General features: G+C 44.8%; 1 protein-coding gene across 3 annotated transcripts; it reads right to left on the reverse strand.

Annotated features, from left to right (window-relative positions):
- Positions 1 to 3,031: 3,031 nt before the first annotated feature.
- On the reverse strand, positions 3,032 to 10,267 carry RBM7 (RNA binding motif protein 7). 3 transcript variants are annotated; one of them, XM_033171520.1, is made up of 5 exons: positions 10,112 to 10,267; positions 7,301 to 7,463; positions 6,185 to 6,290; positions 4,529 to 4,619; positions 3,032 to 4,091 (listed from the first exon to the last, which is right to left on the reverse strand). In XM_033171520.1, exons 1-5 carry the CDS (start codon positions 10,205 to 10,207, stop codon positions 3,714 to 3,716), a joined length of 834 nt encoding a protein of 277 aa, XP_033027411.1. In that variant the 5' UTR covers positions 10,208 to 10,267; the 3' UTR covers positions 3,032 to 3,713. The 3 variants fall into 3 exon arrangements, with proteins under 3 accessions (XP_033027411.1, XP_033027410.1, XP_033027412.1); XM_033171519.1 differs by having other exon boundaries at positions 4,529 to 4,622; XM_033171521.1 differs by lacking the exon at positions 7,301 to 7,463 and having other exon boundaries at positions 4,529 to 4,622; positions 10,112 to 10,218.
- Positions 10,268 to 19,553: the final 9,286 nt, after the last annotated feature.

Here is a 19,553-nt window from a genome sequence, read left to right on the forward strand (position 1 = left end):
ACACTCACAGGGAGGTTTCAGGTGGGAGGCATTCCCAGCCCTAACTGGAGAGAATGCCAGAGATTTTTGGTTTCAGTCCTTCTGCATGCAAAGCATGTATCATAGAAAGATGGCCCCTCCATCAGAGACAAAAACAGGTTTTAAAGGGAGACAAAGGAGTGTCCCGTGCATTAGGTTAGTTCAAAGCCACACCAAGATAAGAAACAACACTGGCACACGGAGGTGGTAAGGGACAATTTTTTGTTTGACATAGTGGTGCTTAGAACAAAAAGAAAAACCCTCCTCATTGGCTCCAGTGTCACTTTCTGCATGTCAGGGATACTTTTAAAGAGTGAACTTTGTGTGAAGCACTTACCTTGACCCAGGAAGGTTTAAGATGGAAGCCCTCATCTGACCACACAACCTAAATCCACTGTACTTGAGCATTATTATGGCTGTCCACAGAAGCAGCATGCAGGTATGAGAAATTACATTCTATATTTGAAGAGGGCATTACTATTTAAGAAAGTGTGTCATTACATGACAACTTTGCACCTCAAAGCTTCTTTACACATTGCATTTTCATCCTGCACACACAAAATGCCTTACACATCAAGAATGCTACAGTATGCAATGTGTTTACACCAACCCAAACACACATTAGGTTCACAGAATACAAAGCCAGAACTGGAACATGCAGACATGGTGATGGAACATGCATTTACCATTGCAATATAGGAAACAACCCTCTGCCACCCAACCCTTGGGTCCTCTTGAAAACCAGAGCAAGTCAAGATTCCCTTCTGTTTTTAAGTCCTAGTTGGCCTCATAATATGTTCCACTCCCCATCAAAAGAGAGACAAAGCACTTAAAAATGCATTTATTTTACATTTATAGGCTTGGGCTGCTGTCTGCAACCTGGTGCTGTCTGAGACTAATGGAAGTTGCAGTCCAAAACATCTGGAGGGCACCAGGTTGCAAAAGGCTGGGTTAGGGAATAACAAGGAACAGGGGGGAATCAAGGTTGGCTTCTGGTTTTTAAAACCCTAAGGCTGCCATCCTAACCCCACTTACTTGCGAGGAAACCCAATTTAATTCAATAGAACTTACTTCTGCATGGACATGGTTAGGATTGCAGTCTTTATTTGATGTTTTGCCTGCTTGTGAATGAAAGAGAACCCCACTTACTGCACACAAGACACTGGCAGCAAACCCTCTGCTTTAATGGAATAGATAGTCCAGTGCCAAGAAACATCAATGGATGTCTTGCTCTGACCTACACTGGTAATGTTAGTCAATCAACTTTGATATACACCCCCCCCCCCCGGCACCAGGTGTAACGGGGAAAAAGGGCATTACAACTATCTCTGTGAATACAAAGCAGGTTGAATAGGCACAGCACATGGCTGATGTGTGGACAGCATTTGTACAATCTGCCTAAAAAATACTGTACAGCGTGAAGACTGATGGCTAGGCATCTGGTGTAACAGCTTAAGAAATGTGCCCTATTTAAGATGCAGGCTGAGCACATCAATGCAAAAGCTTGCTGGGCATTTTCACACATTCAGTCACTCTGAAGGCATCAAAGGCCACTCTCTCTCATACAAAGTTTTAGTTCTTAGGAAAATTTGCTTGCACACATTATTTCGAAAGAACGAGAATTTATTTTAGCCAAGATAAAAATATAGCTAACCAAGTGTGTTTTTTAAAAATACTATTAACAGTATTGCTTGAGGAAATGTTGAATTATGTAAACCTTTTTTTTAAGACGGGTGCTTGTTTTTACAACAATGCCAAAAATATGTAAGTCAAAGGGTAACAATGAATCCTTTTATATTAGTGTATATTTGACAAAAATATTGTATTTTTTTAAAAAGATGTCCCATTTAGGCATGCAGATAGAGGGTCACAAGCACCTCCCTCCTCTTGCCCCCCCCCCATATAAACCCAAACAGCACGGAAGAACTAGGGTTCAAGAAACCACAATTGATTTGGATTAGAGTAAAAGAAAGCAAGAGAGAGAGAGAGAGAGAGAATTTCAAGAGAAGTGACAGAAAAATTAAGGTAAGCCACATTTTACTGCTGCTACAATTGCCCCCTTGTCAATTTTGTTGTAGCTTGTTTCCGTAACAAGCTGAAAATGACAAGGGTCTGAATACTTTTCAAAATAAAATACTTTGCTGTGCAGAGCAGACAAGTTTTTTTTTTTTTAAGAAACAATTTGACACTGTCCAGACAATGCATTTATACATTGCAACTTACACGGAAGTTATGTTCCAGGGATTGTTCCTAAAGCCAAAATTGTGTATAGTCAAAAGACATTGGGTACAAAGGCAGGTGCTATATGTCTTTTTTTCTGGACGCCTGCTCCCCGTCGCTTTTTTATTATTATTTATTTTGACAAGCACGTAAACCTGAATGTGCACGAGTAAAATGTGCACAAGTTGCAGGTTTACTGTACTCCAGTTGCTACAGAGATTACTAATGTTCAAACGGAAGCACTGTGAACATAAACGGAAGCTACTGGAAACAATTTAGCTACAGGATCTTTTTTAAAATGGCACCAAAAGTTCCCATCTCAAAAGTCCCACCATGTTTCAGTAGAGGAGGAATCATAGTTAAAGACATTGATGGCATTTCAAATGCACAAACTTCAGGAGGATGGATGTCACAAAAATCCACCCTATTGAAAAAGCTCACCCCAGATTTCTGGTTAGTTAAAAGATACTCCAAATTTAGCTGTACTTGCAAGTGGAGGCTAGCAGTTGCACTTCTGGGCAAGACCAGCCAAACACTGTAGGCCAATGGCCCCTCCCCAAAAACACTGACTTTATTTAATTTATTTAATTTTAAAAGATGAACCAATGCTGAAGGCTGGATGAAATAAAGCACTTGGCCAGACGAAGCCCATGGACAAGAAGTTGATAGATACGGTACTTACCTTCGTTTCTCCTTTGTATTAAATAACAATTGTAATGTCAACATTTTTCCATTCAATGGGGTTTTTAAAAATTATGTCAACTCTAGAAAGGGAATGGACAGAGGCATGCAATGATTTCCTGAGAGGTTTTAATCGCTTAAATTGTTGGGAAAGTCTTTTTACGATACTATGGGCTCTCTTGCTCATAATATAAAAATCAAAGGACTCTCAATGAAAGCAGCTGGAAAAATTAACACATCATTCAATACAAATCATCCAGCAAATTTGTTTCACTCTTAATATCTGAACAGGCTGCATGTTTGCTTAATACAAATATTTAAAAGCAACATTTATTCCAGTAGAAAAACACTGTTACCAATATTTCCATGTGCCATTGAGCCTTCTACTCTGTGGCATTCAATTTTTCCCATGGGATTACTTACTACCAGAACCACCTCAGGGGCTCTCTTCCTTTCTCATTAACACTCTACAAAAATACCAATGTTCATTTTAAAATACAACCAAAGCGGCACGCTTTTTTCCCCCTTACAAAATTAATTACATTGATTTCTCTTTTGTTTAAAGTGTGGCACCTTCTCCTTTTTTTCCTAAACCCTGAGGGAAAGTTAATACAATTGAAACAAAGCCACTTCTCACGAAATACATACTGCAGGTAATTTTTATAAAACGATTTTTAAAAAGTAACTCGTGCAGTTACTCGTTGCAAGCTCTCTGTAAAAAATGATTTCTTAAAAAGGAAAGAGCCACTCCGTCTCGCCAAGGAAAGGTATGCAAAATCTGCTCTGAATACTTGCTAGTGGCGGGAGGGGCGCCATTTGCCATCTCGGTAGTTATCCCTCCGGTTATCGTAATCGTGACTCCAGCCTCCATAGTGCCTGTCATCGTGGCCATATTCCTCCCGATTGCCCCTGAAATGATGCTCCGAGCCATAGTCGCTGGGGCGCTGAGGTTCCCGGCTGCTATAATGCCTGCTTTCAGTAGGATACGGATGGGAGCTCACTCTGTTCTTGCGCTGGGCGGCACTTGTCTCTGAGCGCCACTGCATGGATGAGGCTGACGACTGGGTGAACGAGTAATTCGGGTGGTGCCCTGGCGAAGCAAAGCCGGATGGCTCCGGGTGCAAGGAGTTGTGCCTGCCACTGTACTGCGACTGCTGCCACATATTATTCATCTGGAAACAGAAAGCGCTTCTGTTAAGAAGAGGTATGGCCAATAGTCAGGGGTGATGATGATGATGATTTGTTCAATTCCTTACTTGCCCTTCATCATAAGGTCCCAAAGTGCCAGTGTAAAAATACATATCAGTTAAAACTATTTACATTAGAAAGAATAAGGTTAGTTCTAAGAACATCTCTCAGGCTGAGAGGTATAGTCCAGCAACTTCTAAACAGCCACAGTGTGCGGCTGCCAGACTGCTGAATGAGAACAGCCGCCGGGACTATATAACCCCAGATCTACATTGGCTTCCAGTACTTTTCTGAGCAGAATTCAAAGTGTTGTTGTTGTTGTTAACCACTCAGCTTTTTTGTCTGAGGCATGCACCGCTCCACTCATTTGCAAACCCTTTCCTGCCTATTTCCTGTTAACAGCCAAACAAAGAACTCTCACCACCGCTTGTCTCTGGAGGTTATCTGGGGATGAGAAGGACCTCTGCATAGTTGGCGACTCTGTTGAGATGTTATCCATATTCTTCTCATACCTGCTAAGCAAAAACCAGAAGTCAATTGCCCAGAAGAAGTCTCAGATCATGGAATTCTGCACTAACAGTAATCAGAGTCAACAGTATTGAAGTGAAGAAAGTTATACTGATGAGCAGGGGTCTGAAAACCAAGCCTTATGAGGAACAGTTGAGGGCATTGGGTATGTTTAGCCTGAAAAGAGGAGACAGTGAAGAGATAGGGTAGCCATCTTCAAATATCTGAAGAGCTGTCACATGGAAGATGGAGCACACTTGTTTTGTTCTGCTCTGGAGGGTAGGAGCCAAACCAGAATCACAATTCTGTGATTTTGTGACTAAACATCTGGAAGAACTTTCTGATGGTTGGAGCTCTTCAACAGTAGAATGGACTCCCTCAGAAGGTGGTAGACTCTTCTTCATTGGGGGTTTTAAGCAGAGGTTGGATGGTCATCTGCCATGGATGTTTTAGCTGAGATTCCTACATTTCAGGGGGTTGGACTAGATGACCCTCAGGGTCCCGTCCAATTCTATGATTCTACTATAGTTATTTGCACATGGCTTTCCCAGGGGTGGGGAAAAATAGGTATCATGAAAATAACCAGGAAGCAGGTAAACCAGGAACCAGGTAAACACTGGCATTAGCAGCTTCATGAATATAGCTATATTTCTATCCCACTCATTCTCATAGATAACGGTTATTTGTTCTCCTAGCCACAAAACAAAGTTGTGAGATAATTAGGCTGAATGAGAGACCGTGATTGGCTAAAGGTCACCCAGTTTGTGACTGAGTGGGAGATTTGAACCTGGGTCTCCCTGGTTGCAGCAGAACACTTCTAGTCTAACCACTACATCATACAGTTTTCCTTTGATCCATCACCGTAAACTGTTGCTGAATACTGTATATATTTTTCTAAGCAAAGTATAACTGAGCAATCTGTTTTCAGTTCATCTTCAATTTTATAACTGACACACTTGTCAAAGCAATACAGAAACACAGATCGCAAGCCTCAGGAGGTTTCTAGTAACAGCTTCTTTAATCTACTATGCATCTCAATTTAGAAGATTCTGAAAAGACTCACAGCTTTCCCTAATGGAAACTAATTTGCTTGTCCATCTGTTACATTAGAAACAAAATTCCTGATGTGCCACATCAAAGTTCTCAATACCATTTGATTTTTGTAGCTGCTCTAGAAAGAAAAGCTAATAATAGTAATATCTTCTCTCAGCACTAGAATTCAGTTCCTATTATTCCTTCCTACTTAAATACAAATAATAAACATAAAGGTAGAAAGGGAAGCTCAGACATAGGATACTGTATTATGCCCACTTTGGAAAGCAGTCACAGAATTTACCATATGGTAATGAATGCTAAGAACACAATCCTATGCACAATTAGTCAGAAGCAAGTCCCACCAAGTTCAATGGGGTTCACTACCTAATAAGGTGCAATTCTAAATGTACTTAAATGATTTTCCACAGGCTTCCTAAAACTGGTGCCCTTGAGATCTTTCAGACTCAGGGTTGTAGTCCAAAATATTTGGAGGACACCAGGTTGGGGGAAGTCTGGCTTAACATTAAGAACTTACCTGCTACTGGCAGTTGTTGGCAGTTGTTGTATACTGGAGGGGCTTCCATTAGCATATGCAGGTTGAGAATAAGGTGAATTGTTATCTTGAGATGCATGACTGCTCCCTAAAGGTAAAAGGACGTGTTTGAAGTGTAACTAAAACAAGTCATTACACTGAGAGAGGTTAAGCCGACGCAAGATGCTAACAGATTGAAAACATGGCACATTACTTAATGGGCTCTGGAGTATCACACTAGAGAACCATTAAGACATACAAACAGATTTCCAAAACAAGTGTTGCAACCTACTGGAATACCCAGTGGTGAAGATGCAATCGAGATGCAATGCTAAGGACACTAAACTTAAGTTACCAGTAATTGCAGATGAAACTCAGCTTTCCTAAAGTGAAAAACTTTGGACACTACTTCAAACAGTCCAAATAAGCACCAAATAGTGTTTTCATTTCCTTTATTTAAAAAGGAATTTTAGCAATTCCAAGGAATTACACATGGACTCAATCCAAGCTAAGGCTCCACTCTAGAACCAGCTTGAGTGCCAGGGCTCATTTCAGAAATAATCTGAAGTAATAAAAGAATGCTTCTAGACATGAGCAAAGTGCATTCCTCTGTGATCATAGGAGCTCAGAATACACACAGCTCTGTTTTCAACTGAAAAAGGTACGGCAGATGTGTAGAATGTGTGGCCCTCCAGATATTGTTGAACTACAACTCCCATCAGCCCCAGCTAGCATAGCCAATGGTCAGTGAGGATGGGAGTTGCAGTTCAGCAACAAATGGAAGGCTAAAGATTATCCAAAGCTAGTATAGGACATCCCTTCTAAAAACAGATGGTTTGTCCCCAAACAACTGAAACTGAGTTTTGTCTTCCAAAAACTGACAGAAAGCCCCCTTCAAATGAGTTAGCTCCTCAAGATAGCATACAAATATGCAGCAACACTATGAACACACGAGTGGTTTACAGGCTCAGTGAAATTTCAATTTGATATATAATTCAACACAAAAAATGCACCCAGAATAAAAAGTTTTACACATCAGAATTTTAAGCATAAAGGGAATATGAACCCCCTTCAATTCTGCCTAGATGACTTAGGCTGTTTTAAAGGTTTTGTGGATACCTGATCGAAACTGAATTTTGAGAGGTCTCCCAAAAAGTTTGATCCCATTAAGTAGATTCATGCCATAGGGGACAGATTCTTCATGTTTGAAATTCACAAATGCAAACTGCTTTGCTTTCCCATCCCTGTCCTTCGGAATCTTTACTTTAATGACTGGACCTGCCTGCAAATCAAAAAACAAAACAAAACAAAACATTAAAATAAAAAAGGAGCAACTTTCCCTTGAAGGTTATTTAGTTGCATGCACCTGCATTCCAAGGTAATACTGTATTGGCATTCAAGTACAGTGTAGGGTGTTACCCATTAAATGAAAGATATGCATTGTCAGGCAGATTCTAAAACAACTTTCTTAATAGTTGGCATTTTACAATTTTACTCTCCAAAGGACTGGAGAGTAGGACATAGTCCTAGATTCACCAGGCAGGTGAAGGAGGTTCAAACCAGGTAATGGTCAGTTTACTGCTGGTCTCTAGGCATCACTTCCGGTAGGTGCTATGAAGGCAGAAAAGTACATGCCCCCATGTGAATCCAGAGCCATCAGGTCTGGGTGGGTACAAAATTGCCACAGGGACACCAACTTGGGTTCCATGATGGAAGAATTGCAGGAGATAAATGTAAATAAAACAAAAACAAACGACTTTGGTTGGTACTCAATATTCTCCAGGGAAGAAACCAACAGTAATGGATTCAGCCACATACTAGCATGGAACAGAAAGTTAACATGTACTGTGAACCTCCTTCCACTCATAAGCATGCACCCAAAAAGCAGAGGGAAACTCATTGATCATTCAACCATGCTGATTTTACATAAGCAAGGAGCATTGAAGCATTCCTTTCAAGTCAGCCTCACAATGTCTTTCTGTGGGTCCATTATTAACCTTCTGTGAGAACATTACAATGGTTCACATCACCCTTACCCAATAGAACTGGACATAGATACAGTGGACGCTCGGGTTGCGAACGTAATCCATGCGTAAGGCATGTTCGCAACCTGCAGCATTCGCAACCCGCAGTGCCGCGTCCGCGCATGCTGCGATTTGGCGCTTCTGTGCATGCGCAAAGAGCAATTTAGTGCTTCTGCATATCCACGAGCGCCGAAACCCAGGAGTAATCCGTTCTGGTACTTCTGGGTTCGGCGTGGTGTGCAACCCGAAAACGCGCAACCTGAAGCGTCTGTAACCCGAGGTATGACTGTATAGAGAAGAAGAGGAGGGCAGTTTTTCAGGAAGCCTACAAGCAATGCATGAAGGCAACAACCCTCCCCCTATTTACTCCCTCACAGTTTGGCATCGAGGAGTATCCTGAGCACCGACTCAGTTACTGGAACTAACAGACCAGTTCTCAAGTACTTCATCTAATCTCCTCTGAATGTCACTGAGTGTCTACACTTTCATGTGTGTTCTAAACTTATAGCCAATCTACTTAATCATAAGAGCCCAGGTTCTAGCATTATGAAAATGGTTGGAACAGTTCCCTAGGTGCTTTTGCCACTCCATGCCTATGTCTATAAATGTCTATTGTAGCCTTTTGTTCTATACAGAGAAGTCCAGACATTTAGCCTTGTAGGAAAGGTGTACGAACAGCCAACCAAGTCCTTGTCAAACCATTTCCAGCTCTACAATTTCTTCTTCTTCTTCTACGTGGGAGCAGCCAGAGAACAGTACACACCACATTCCGAATGCAACTGCCCCATAAAGACATGACAGTTCTGGCTGTCTTAGTTTCACAGCAAATGTGAATATGAAGAAATGTGATGGTGCAGGACGATGTGGCAAATTTTTGCTTACACGTATGCTGAGCCTGACATCAGTAGCCCAGATCAGTTCCACTACCTCTTAGAATTAGGTCCAGGATAGCTTCTCCTCAGGTCAGCTCTATGACTAACTGTTTCAAGGCAGAGTTGCTCACAATCTATACATTTTGCCTTCTGGTTGTAACCTGAAGTACCCTTAGGAAGCCTGGGCAACAGAGGCAACCCATTATTACAACACATTCCCCATTTCTTTCTCCCCCTCAAGGCCACCCTTGGCATTTTGCTCAGGGGATGAGACCACATCCCCAAAACTAAATTAGTTTTCAGGACTGGTACATCCAAGGACGAATTTCCAGTTCATTAAACATTACGCTTCCCTAGATATATAGAGCTAAACCATCCCCAGCCTACCTTTCCTGTTTATGCACCTCCTGGGTTACCACTGAAGTTGCCCTCCTCATTTCTGTTCATTTTAGTGCTTTTGTTGTCAATTCTGCAAGCTGCTGGTTTTTGTTGTTGTTGTTTTAATGTTCTGATACTTATTTTTAAATCCTGCCGACCTCACCCATCCACCACGAAGTTCTCTTTTTCGGGCAGGAAACCAGCTAACGATCAAACCTGTTTGCCGCCAGCGTTTTACCTTTAGAAGAATTCGCACCTTGCCTTATTTTAAGATGGAAACGGAGGGAAGGGGCTTTTTCGCCTTGCAAGGGCTTCTGAACGAAGCCAAGCGAAACGGAAACCCGTCCAAAGGTAAAGGAAAGCGAGGCAGGCGAGACGCAAACAAAGCCAATGCCTCCCCGTCTCCCTTCCCAGATCCGATTTCGCTCGCAGCGACACCAAGGAGATGCCAGTCTTCTTGCAGGGCTGCCCCCGCTCCTCTATAGCTCCTGGGCATGTGCAGAGGGCCCGCGCATTAAAACGTAGGCAGAGGGAAACGCCCCCTCCCCACACATACAGCAAGGCCGGCGCCCCCTGCGAGGTAGGCCGCTCTGAGCCCCGGCCCCTCTCCGAGGCCGAGTCAAGCCAGGCAGTGGCGGCCCTGCCCACCCCGTTACCTGGTGGAAGAGCTCGAAGAGAAGCTCCTCGGTGACTTTGGGGTCGAGGTTCCCCACGAAGAGGGTCCGGTCCGCCTCGGCCGCCGCCGCTCCCATCGCCTCAGCTCGCAGCCGGCTGCTGAACTGCGCAGGCGCGCGCGTCCGGCCCAGCCGAAGGGAGGAGAGCCGCTCCCGCGGCCGGTCCGATTTAGATCCGCGGCGGTGCGAATCAGGCCCGCGGGCCTCTCGAGTGCGCAGGCGCCGATCTGGGCCTTGGGCGTGACAGACTGCTGGTCTCACTGCGCATGAGCTGCTCTGCTCCTTCCTCGGCGCCCTGAATTGTGCCTTCGATGGCTCAACTGCGCAAGCGCAGCCTCTCGGGACTGTGATTGGGTATTCCTTAATTATTGCTAATATATAACTTTCAGCGTTAAATGCGAACGTGCTTCTGCAGCGTGTCAAACCCACTAAAAGCCTAATACTTGCGCAGAAAGGAAAGCACAAGTCGTTTCTAAGATACCTAAACGGCGACGGCAAGCGAGAAGGGACAAATCGAGAGATTGACCGCTCTTCTTTCCTCTTTTCGCTCTGGAAAGCGAAGTCTCCGCCCACTGCGAGACAATGTGCCGCCCCCTCATTTACATAAGCAGTTCCAAGGCTGCAGGAGGCGCCTCAACCACAGTATGCGTTGTCCCGCTCCGTTTCAAAAAGTGAAAATCCGGAAACAAAAGTTGTTCAGCTTTTTTTGGTGGGTGGTGGAGAGGGAAGCAAAGTTGCGCTTTTTTCTTCTTCTCCTTTTGCCAAAGTTGTACTTTTTGAGCTAATTTTTAAGGAAATTTGTCCAAAAATGCAACACTTCCTTCATACGTCCAGTTTTCCTGGACATTTTACTTGATTTTTGGAAATTAAACTTGGACGCTATTTTCGACCGGTGAATCCCGTATGTGTCTGGGAGGTTCCAGACATATGGCAGCCCTAATTGGATGTGCATGAGAATTACTTGCCCCAGGTAACTCCACACACTGTGTTTCTGTTTGATTCCCTGATCTGACTGTAGATTCCACTTGCTACAGCAAGGACTCATTCAGAGACGCACAGCTTCCTCACTGTGGGCACAAAACTTGGCCATGTGGATTGTCATAAGAAAGTGCCTGCCCTTAGGGCTTACAATCTAAAAAGACGAGATGCAAGGGAAAGGCACTGGGAGAGAGATGGAAATAAGCAATCTCAGGTACAGGTGCATGGTTAAAATAAGTTATTCCTATGGACTCGGAAAAGTTCCAGGACAGAAGGAGCCAAACATTGCCAGTTTCTTAGCTGCACTGATGGAGTGGTTCAGTCTTCAGCCCTTCTCTCCCTTCCTTTCCTACAGCAGGACTCCTGCCTGGTGACCGTTGGTGGAGGGAACAGTGGATGGTTTTGCAAAACATACAAGAACACAGTGAATGCATAAGTGACTTACCTACTGTTCAAAAGTTTGAAACACTGTTCAGTCTGAAAACTTAAAATACAACTAAAGCTTTTATGTCTCTGTAGCTCAAAATGAAGGTTGGTGTATTTCATATCCTATATCCCTGTGACTGGGGCGCTGTGTCCTCCAAGATCTGCAGTAATTTTCTCCAGTCAAAACTGTTGTTTGCACAGTCTTCATAAATGTGTGGTGACCCCCTAAGACAATATCAAATGGGCACGCACACACCCTCCAACCGGATATCTGCACTGGCAAGTGTGTGTGTGTGCGTGTGTGTGTGTGTGCAGACCAACCACTATCACATGCAAGCACACATTTAGCATCACATCTAGCTGGGCCCTCCGCCAATGCCTACCTTTTTTCTTCATAAAGATGCTTGTCATAGTCCCATCCCGATTGCTGATACTTCACTTCTGGAAGTGAGTCTCACTGGCTGTCCCTGCCTCTTCCCAAGGGAGCACCCTGGTCAAGGGGGCACCCTGTAGACAGGATAACTTTGCCTCTTGTCTTTTTTTTCCAGCCTCAGCTTTCAGAGAAAGCCAGCAACTGGGATTGCTTATTCCTGGAACAGGGTAGCCTAGGATTGCAAACGTTTGCGTTTGGTTGTTTTTATTACGCCTGCTTTCAGCATTCTCTCCACTTTTGCTCATGCGGTGCATAATTTCATAAATCTTTATTATGTCCCTCCACAATATTTGGAGTGTTTTCTTCTAGGGACACTCACTACTCCAAAAAATTCCTGCAACTCCATCATGCTCGGAGGGGTTTCCTTTGGTGATAAACAGAGCTTGTCTTGTTAATCTGGAACAGCAGGACTGCAGGTAATCGGTACTTTTTTCCCCTGGGCATACTCAAGAGTACGCAGTACCGGCACCTTTTTCCCCTAGAAGAAAAGCACTGCAGATGATGATAGTAAAATGTGGGTAACGATGAGAGAATGATAATTTCCCTGGTGTCCTGGGTTTCAGGTTCAATTTGTGTGGTGTTTTAGATTTGAGTTTGTGTTTTTAAGAAAAAGGAAAAAAAACCAAAGGGAATTTTATTATTATTATTATTATTATTATTATTATTATTATTATTATTTCTATACCACTGTTCATCTGAGGTTCACAGGGCTGTTTGCAAAATAAAAAGAGTGTTCAAAGTGGTATAGCCCTTTCTACTGGACTGGGAGGGAGGGAGGAGGAAATAAGCAAACTCTGGTTCACATCCTTATTTTCAAGTTGCTTTAAGATAAGAGTGAACCCTTTTCTGGCTTTTCAATCAGTGGGAGACAATAAGCTGTTTTAGAGTAATGTGAAAGAAATGTTTCAGTCCACTTCAGTATTGTGCAGTAGAAGTGACTGTGTCCTGCCTGTGTTCCTGGGAAATGTAGGGTTTCTGAGAAATACAGTCAAACTTTCCACTGCCTGAACCCAGCTCTGTAAATTAAGCCCATATGCATGTTTCAGGGGCGAGCTCTAAAAACAATAATTGCACAGACAAACAAGGAAACAGACACAACTGCTTACATAAACTGCTTCAATCAAGATTATAAAAGCATTGGCTGCTGGGATGAATTACCAACTGTTACATTTTCACTGCCCCCTCTAAAGATATTGAAATCTTCCTGTGTTTATTAATTTTATACACTTCACCCGAAGATCACAGGGCTGTTTACAACATAAAAATGCAAAATGAAAGCACAGTATATACATGACATAATAAACGAACAAAGAAACAAAACCATTAACACCCCCCCCCCAAACACTTTTTAAAGGCCATTGATTTATCAGTCAAAGTCTTGGGTGAAAAATGGAAATCCTTACCTTGAATTTCTATTCCCAGGATTCTTGGAGGGCATTCCTGCTATGGGATGGCTGCTCCCCTCTTGCAGGTCAGTAGGGTTTGATTTTGAATCCTCCTGGGGAAGGGCCAGATACAGCAAGACAGATCATTCAACCCTGTTGCAGACTCCCCAAAGAGATCCCCGACACCATCCCTAGGTGTCTGCCTTGTGTTGTCTCTATTTATGGCCTCCGTCCACAGTGCTCCAGAGCGTGAGAGACAGGAGAAAACAGACAAGACACAAGATGTAGAGGAAAACAGCCCACCCTTGTGCCTTATGCTAAAAATTTATAGCATCTGTTGTTACTATTATGTTCCATGACCTGGTCTCTGATGAGAGGTGGGCCCTGCCCTCCAGGAACCCTGGGAATAGAAATACATGGTGAGAATTTCCATTTCCTCCTGGAAGTTCCTATAAAGGCAATCCTTGTATGGGATGTAGCAGAGCTGTAGTATAGATGGGCAGGAGGGAGCTGGGTCATAGACTGAGTACCCACTGAAGTACTTTTCTCCCAAAGGCTGAGTTGCCTGAAGCACATGAATTTATAATATAGTGTTCACCAAACGCAAAGGTATTTGTGGAGGCCCACATGACTGCCCTGCAAATGTCAGTGATGGGAAAAAGTCCTTTATATGTGGCTGCTCCCCTGAGGGAGTGAGCCAGCAGTCCCCTTGGAGGGGACTTCCCAAGGCCTAATAGGTCTAGGCCAGACATGGCCAAACATGGCCCTCCAGATGTTTTGGTACTACAACTCCCATCACCCCTAGCCAACAGGACCAGTGGTCAGGGATGATGGGAATTGTACTCCCAAAACATCTGGAGGGCCAAGTTTTGCCCCGTCTGGCCTAGGCAATAGTCTCCTTAAGCCACTTGGAAACAGTGGAGGTGGATACTTTCCATCCCAGTGTGACACCCCCAGACAAAAGAAGCAGAGATTTCCTGAATACCACTGTTCTGTCTAGGTAGAAGCAGAGAGCCCTGAGGACATCCAAGGTGTGTCTGGCCTTAGCCAAGCTGCTAGGAGGCAGTAAAAGGAGCAGAACCTGGAAGGAAGAAGCTTCTAATTAAAGACACACTATCCCCAAGAAGCTTTAGCACCTGTATACGATTGAGAGTCTGGTGCTGCAATAGCATTTTATTGCCAGCTGGTGGTGACGGAGAACAAGCAATAAATCATCTTTCCAAAAGGCCCAAGGAGACAAAAAGAAAACAGGAGGCTCTACCTGCCTCCCCTGACGTTCCTGTCCCAGCAGAAATCAAATTAAATCACTAGTGAGCCAGGGCAAATTAAATCACTAGTGAGCCAGCTGTAAAGCAATAAAAAGCTGAGTCTCTACCTAAAAGGCAAGATGCAGGAGTGTTGGAAGAGAGGCCCTAGGAAACTTGCGAGTAGAAAGGAATAGATGTTGGAAGAAGAACAAGACAGGGAAGCTAGTAAGAAGGCTGGTTTGGCTCTGGTCAGCCGGAGAATAACGTGCTTAATTCCAGGGGTAAACCCTAGTGAGGAGCGACTAAGGAAATATGCCGTATGGGAAGGTGAAGGAAGGGAGACACTGCACTCTAGAGAATTAGACAGGAGCATAGGAACGAAAGCCCCACACATTGGAAATAAAAATAGAAAAGGGTTCCTGTGATGAAAAGGGGATTTCCAAGCCCCATTGGTAAGCGACCCACTTGGCAGTCTCAGAGGCCTGCCAAGTGAGTCGCTTGCCAATGGGGTAAAAGAATCTCTCCTGTTCCAGAGAAAAGGAGCTGCACTTTCTTGCATGAGCAGCTGTGATGCTGCAGTGTAAAAGACCACAGCAGTGTTTGGTTGATTGCGACCGTAAGATGGGCCTATTAAAGACACCGGAAGTTATAATGCTGAAACTGCAGATTAGATGTACATTGCAGGTCCCCCAAATCAGGAATGCAATCATGCACTAGAATTGCAGGAGTGGAACAAATGTGGGTCATGGCTAGCCGGCAGGAGGCTTTCATCTAGATCCCAGTGTCAGCTCTTCGAACAAGACCCTTTCCATGGGCCACTCTCCCACAACAAGTCTTACTCCACAGGCTTGTTCACACATTGCACTGAATATGGGTACAAGCTGTCTCTACACATGTTTGTTTGATTGTGCACTTGTTGATTTGCATAGCTCAACTGTTACGTACCAGACTGTGCACTCATTGAACCTTACGTGGGAATAACTGGACAAGTGTACAGTCCAACTGTTGTCTACACAGTTTGTGGGTAAAGGTAAAGGACCCCGAAGAAGATCACAATGAAAGGCAAATGAGACAAGCGACTGCTCTCGCAGCCAGTAGGCCCCAAGTACAGCAAAACAAAACAGATGGTTGGTAGATCTGTTGAAGCCAAGCAGATCCGTGGAAGCTGGAACAAGAAGGGAGATCCCTTTGGTCGTGCAGCTGTTTAAAAGGGATAAGCCACGCCCCCTGGCTGACTGGATTGACCGGCTGAGGGCCATGATGTGGGGTTTTGCCAGCCCCTGCTGTGTGTCGAGGCCATGTGGCCTGACCGCAACACCGCCCCACGTGGAACGGCTTTCCCATTCCAACAACAGTTTACATTTTTTCTTTGACAATAGTTTCTCATTAGGTAAAGGGACCCCTGACCATTAGGTCGGTCCAGTCATGGACGACTCTGAGGTTGCGGCGCTCATCTCGCTTTATTGGCCGAGGGTGCTGGCATACAGCTTCTGAGTCATGTGACCAGCATGACTAAGCCACTTCTGGCGAACCAGAGCAGCACACGGAAACGCCGCTTGCCTTCCCGCCGGGGTGGTACCTATTTATCTACTTGCACTTGAACGTCCTTTCAAACTGCTAGGTTGGCAGGAGCTGGGACCGAGCAATGGGAGCTCACAGCCAAGCTTCTGATCGGCAAGTCCTAGGCTCTGTGGTTTATCCCACAGCGCTACCCATGTCCCTTTCTCATTATTTCCCAACAAATCCTTTTCAAACCTTGACAGTTCTTTACTGAAACCCAGTCCTTTGACCAACCTAAATAAATCATTTAGTAGGTGGTATTGTAACCAATCCATTAATAAATGTCTTATATCCTCAATTTTTTTCCACCTTCAATTGGTTTCCTACTTCGGTTAATAGCTATTTGGAATTGTCGACCAAGTGCTCAGAAGGATAAATTCCCATTACCCTGCCCAGGATTTTGGGGGAACCTGATGTAAATTAAATGAAACAAAACGCTCTGGGATGCCAATTCAGAAGGGTTCTGCTTTCCCAGCCGATGGGTTGGCCTCAGCGTACTGCCACCACCCTCCCAGTCACCCCTCCCTGCTCTCTTCCTCCCCAGATATAACTGCATTCATTGTGCAATTATGATTTCCTTGCTTTTTAAAGAGCTGTTTCTAAGTCCTGCACTGGTCGCTGAGCTTGGGAAGCACCAGACGGGTGTTCATTCCCAGTGGCTACTCCCCCAAAGTGGGATAAGACTGAAGTCAAGCTTTTGCTGGCGTCAGTGTTTTTGGTCAAAGCTCAGCAGCAGAGAGAGCTCTTCAAGACAAGATCACCTCCAAAGATGGAAGCATCCCAGAGAAATGTTAATTCTTACCTTGCCCTTTCTATCTTCAACCTGCTGTGTTGCTGTCTGCCACTTGGAATTGCAGCTCTCGTCTTCTCTCTCCAGGTAAGTCTACTTTGGGGTTCTTTGCCTCACTCTGCATAAGAGAATGCTGAATATCCAGCTCTTAAAAAAACGTCCATCGGGCAGAGGAGGGATGTTTGCATTTATATGTGCACACGTGTGAATGTTTAGTACGTTTGTGCGTACTTTATGTATGCACAGTGTCTTCCTCCACTAAAAATTCCAACAGTTTCCTCACCATGAAACGTTTGATCGCAGATATGTTGATTTCTAACTGCCCTGGAGAATGGATTTGTTAAAGGGCTTTGCGTTTTTGAGTGTGGTGTGGTTTGTGTCTGGATGTCGTGGAGGGCTTTTGGTGTTGGTGGGCATGAAAATATTTGTCAAAGACACAAGCAGAGTAGTAGATTCCTTTGCAAATTAAATACATTCATGAATTTAGGAACTGCTAGTAGATTTTATCTGTCCTCCCCCCCCCTTTTTTAAATTCTCCGCAAAAGTTTAGTGCAGGGATGGAAGATGCCAATATTGGCTGTTGGGAATAACACAAGTTACTATTAGCAGCTTTCAGTGCCATCAACCATGGTATCCTTCTGGACCTCCCTGGTGGGACGGGACTTGGAGGCATTCTTCTACAGTGGTTCTGTTCCTTCCTGGAGGAGTGAACCCAGAAAGTGGGGGGGGGCCCTCCTGTTTGACACCTTGGCCATTGGCTGTGGGGTCCCTCAGGGTTCTGTTCTGTTCCCTATGCTATTGATCAATTGCATGAAACCACTGGGAGAGGTTGTCCAGAGCTTCAGGGTTGGGTGTCATCAATATGCTGATGACACCCAGCTCTATTTCTCCTCCCCACCTGAATCCACAGAAGCTGCCTTGGTTCTAAACTGGTGTTTGTCATCAGTGATGGACTAGATGTGAGTGAACAAATGGAAACTTAATCCATACAAGACAGATCTGCTCTTGGTCAGTCAGAAGGCAGAATAGGGAAGAGGGATTCAGCCTTTGCTGGTTGGGGTAACACTCCCCCTGGGACCGAGAAGAGATATGATAGTCATCTTCAGGTATCTAAAGGGCTGTCACATGGAAGAGGGAACAAGCTTGTTTTATCCTGCTCTGGAGGGTAGGACTCGAACTAATGGCTTCACGTTACAAGAATGGAGATTCCAACTAAACATCAGGAATAACTTTCTGATGGCAAGAGCTGTTTGGCAGTGGAACAGACTCCCACTAGAGGTGGTGAACTCTCCTTCCTTTGACGTTTTTAAGCAGAGGTTGGGGTGCCAGCTGCCATAGATGCTTTAGTTAAGATTCCTGCATTGCAGGGGGTTGGACTAGATGCCTTCCAGGGTCCCTTCCAACACTGCAGTTCCAGCATTCTATGATTCTAAGACACAGCTTTGCAGTTTGGAAAAAGATGGATCAATCTATAATCAAATTGTAAATGTTATGAGAGAATCAGAACCAGGAAAGCGTGTTTACAAAATGCCACTTGGGAATCCATTTTGCATCTTTTTGGAGACTGGAGGGCTGGAAGTGATTTCACGATACAATTAAAAGATGCACAAAACAATTGTGTGCATAAAAACAGTTGGAACAACTGCACCCATCAGTAACAGTTTCAAATTCAATACAGATGCTAACTATTTCATTAGGAAGAGGGGGGGGGGAATCACTCCAGCTTAACAGATGCTCGCCTTTCGCAGTCCTGGTGGCTTAGAAAAGAGCACCTCTGCATATCCCTGGGAGAAGGTGCCCTCCCAGGCGCGGAATAGCTGCTCTGGTGCACAGAGCAGCATGCGCGCCCTGCAGCCAAGGGTGGGAGCCGCCAATGGTAGACATTTGGCACACCACATACTCAAGACTCCCTAGCCTCCCCCAGCTGCCAAAACGAAGGGGGAAGGGGGGGAATACAGAGCAGCACAGTTCCTCCCTTCCCCCAACAGCTCGGGGTAGGCTTTGGAGTCGCGGGCAGGCGGCGCACCAAATGTCACCTCCCTCAGCGAAGACACCCGGGGCGGTCTGCCCCCACCGCACCCCCCTTCCTCCACCCCTGGCACAGGGTACCACTGAAATCTGATAGCCCAAACTCTGCCACTGGTTAGTAAATTCTTTGGGGATGCTCCCTGAAGCTCCCCAAAGCAGGGTGTTCATGGTGTGTGTGATTTTTTCATGTCACAGACAAGCAGGCGCTGTGCCAGGGGATAGGGGTAGCTTTGCAAGGGGCTGGCCAACTTGAATAAAATATTGTGGGGGGCCCAGGTCAGCCCCACCCTGCATAATCAATCACATGATGTAGTGCACACATACCATTTGATTGGGAATGCCCATTGGCTTTGTGGGGGCCCAGCTCCCTCAAATATTTTATAGGTGACTCCTATGGCAGGTGCTGATCTCCAAATGCACGGCAACAGACCAATGGGGCATACTTTCCCCCTGGGTTGATAGAAGCTGTGGAGCTGGAAGGTGTTCTAGCTTAAGCCACTCTGAGCCCTGATTTCTCTCTCCTTCCCCAGGCGAGAAACGCCAGCAATGAAGGAAACATCAATCAAGCCGCAAGCTC

The sequence above is a fragment of the Lacerta agilis genome, chromosome 15 (genome assembly GCF_009819535.1).
Source record: "Lacerta agilis isolate rLacAgi1 chromosome 15, rLacAgi1.pri, whole genome shotgun sequence".
In the NCBI taxonomy this organism is placed as follows: Eukaryota; Metazoa; Chordata; class Lepidosauria; order Squamata; family Lacertidae; genus Lacerta; species Lacerta agilis.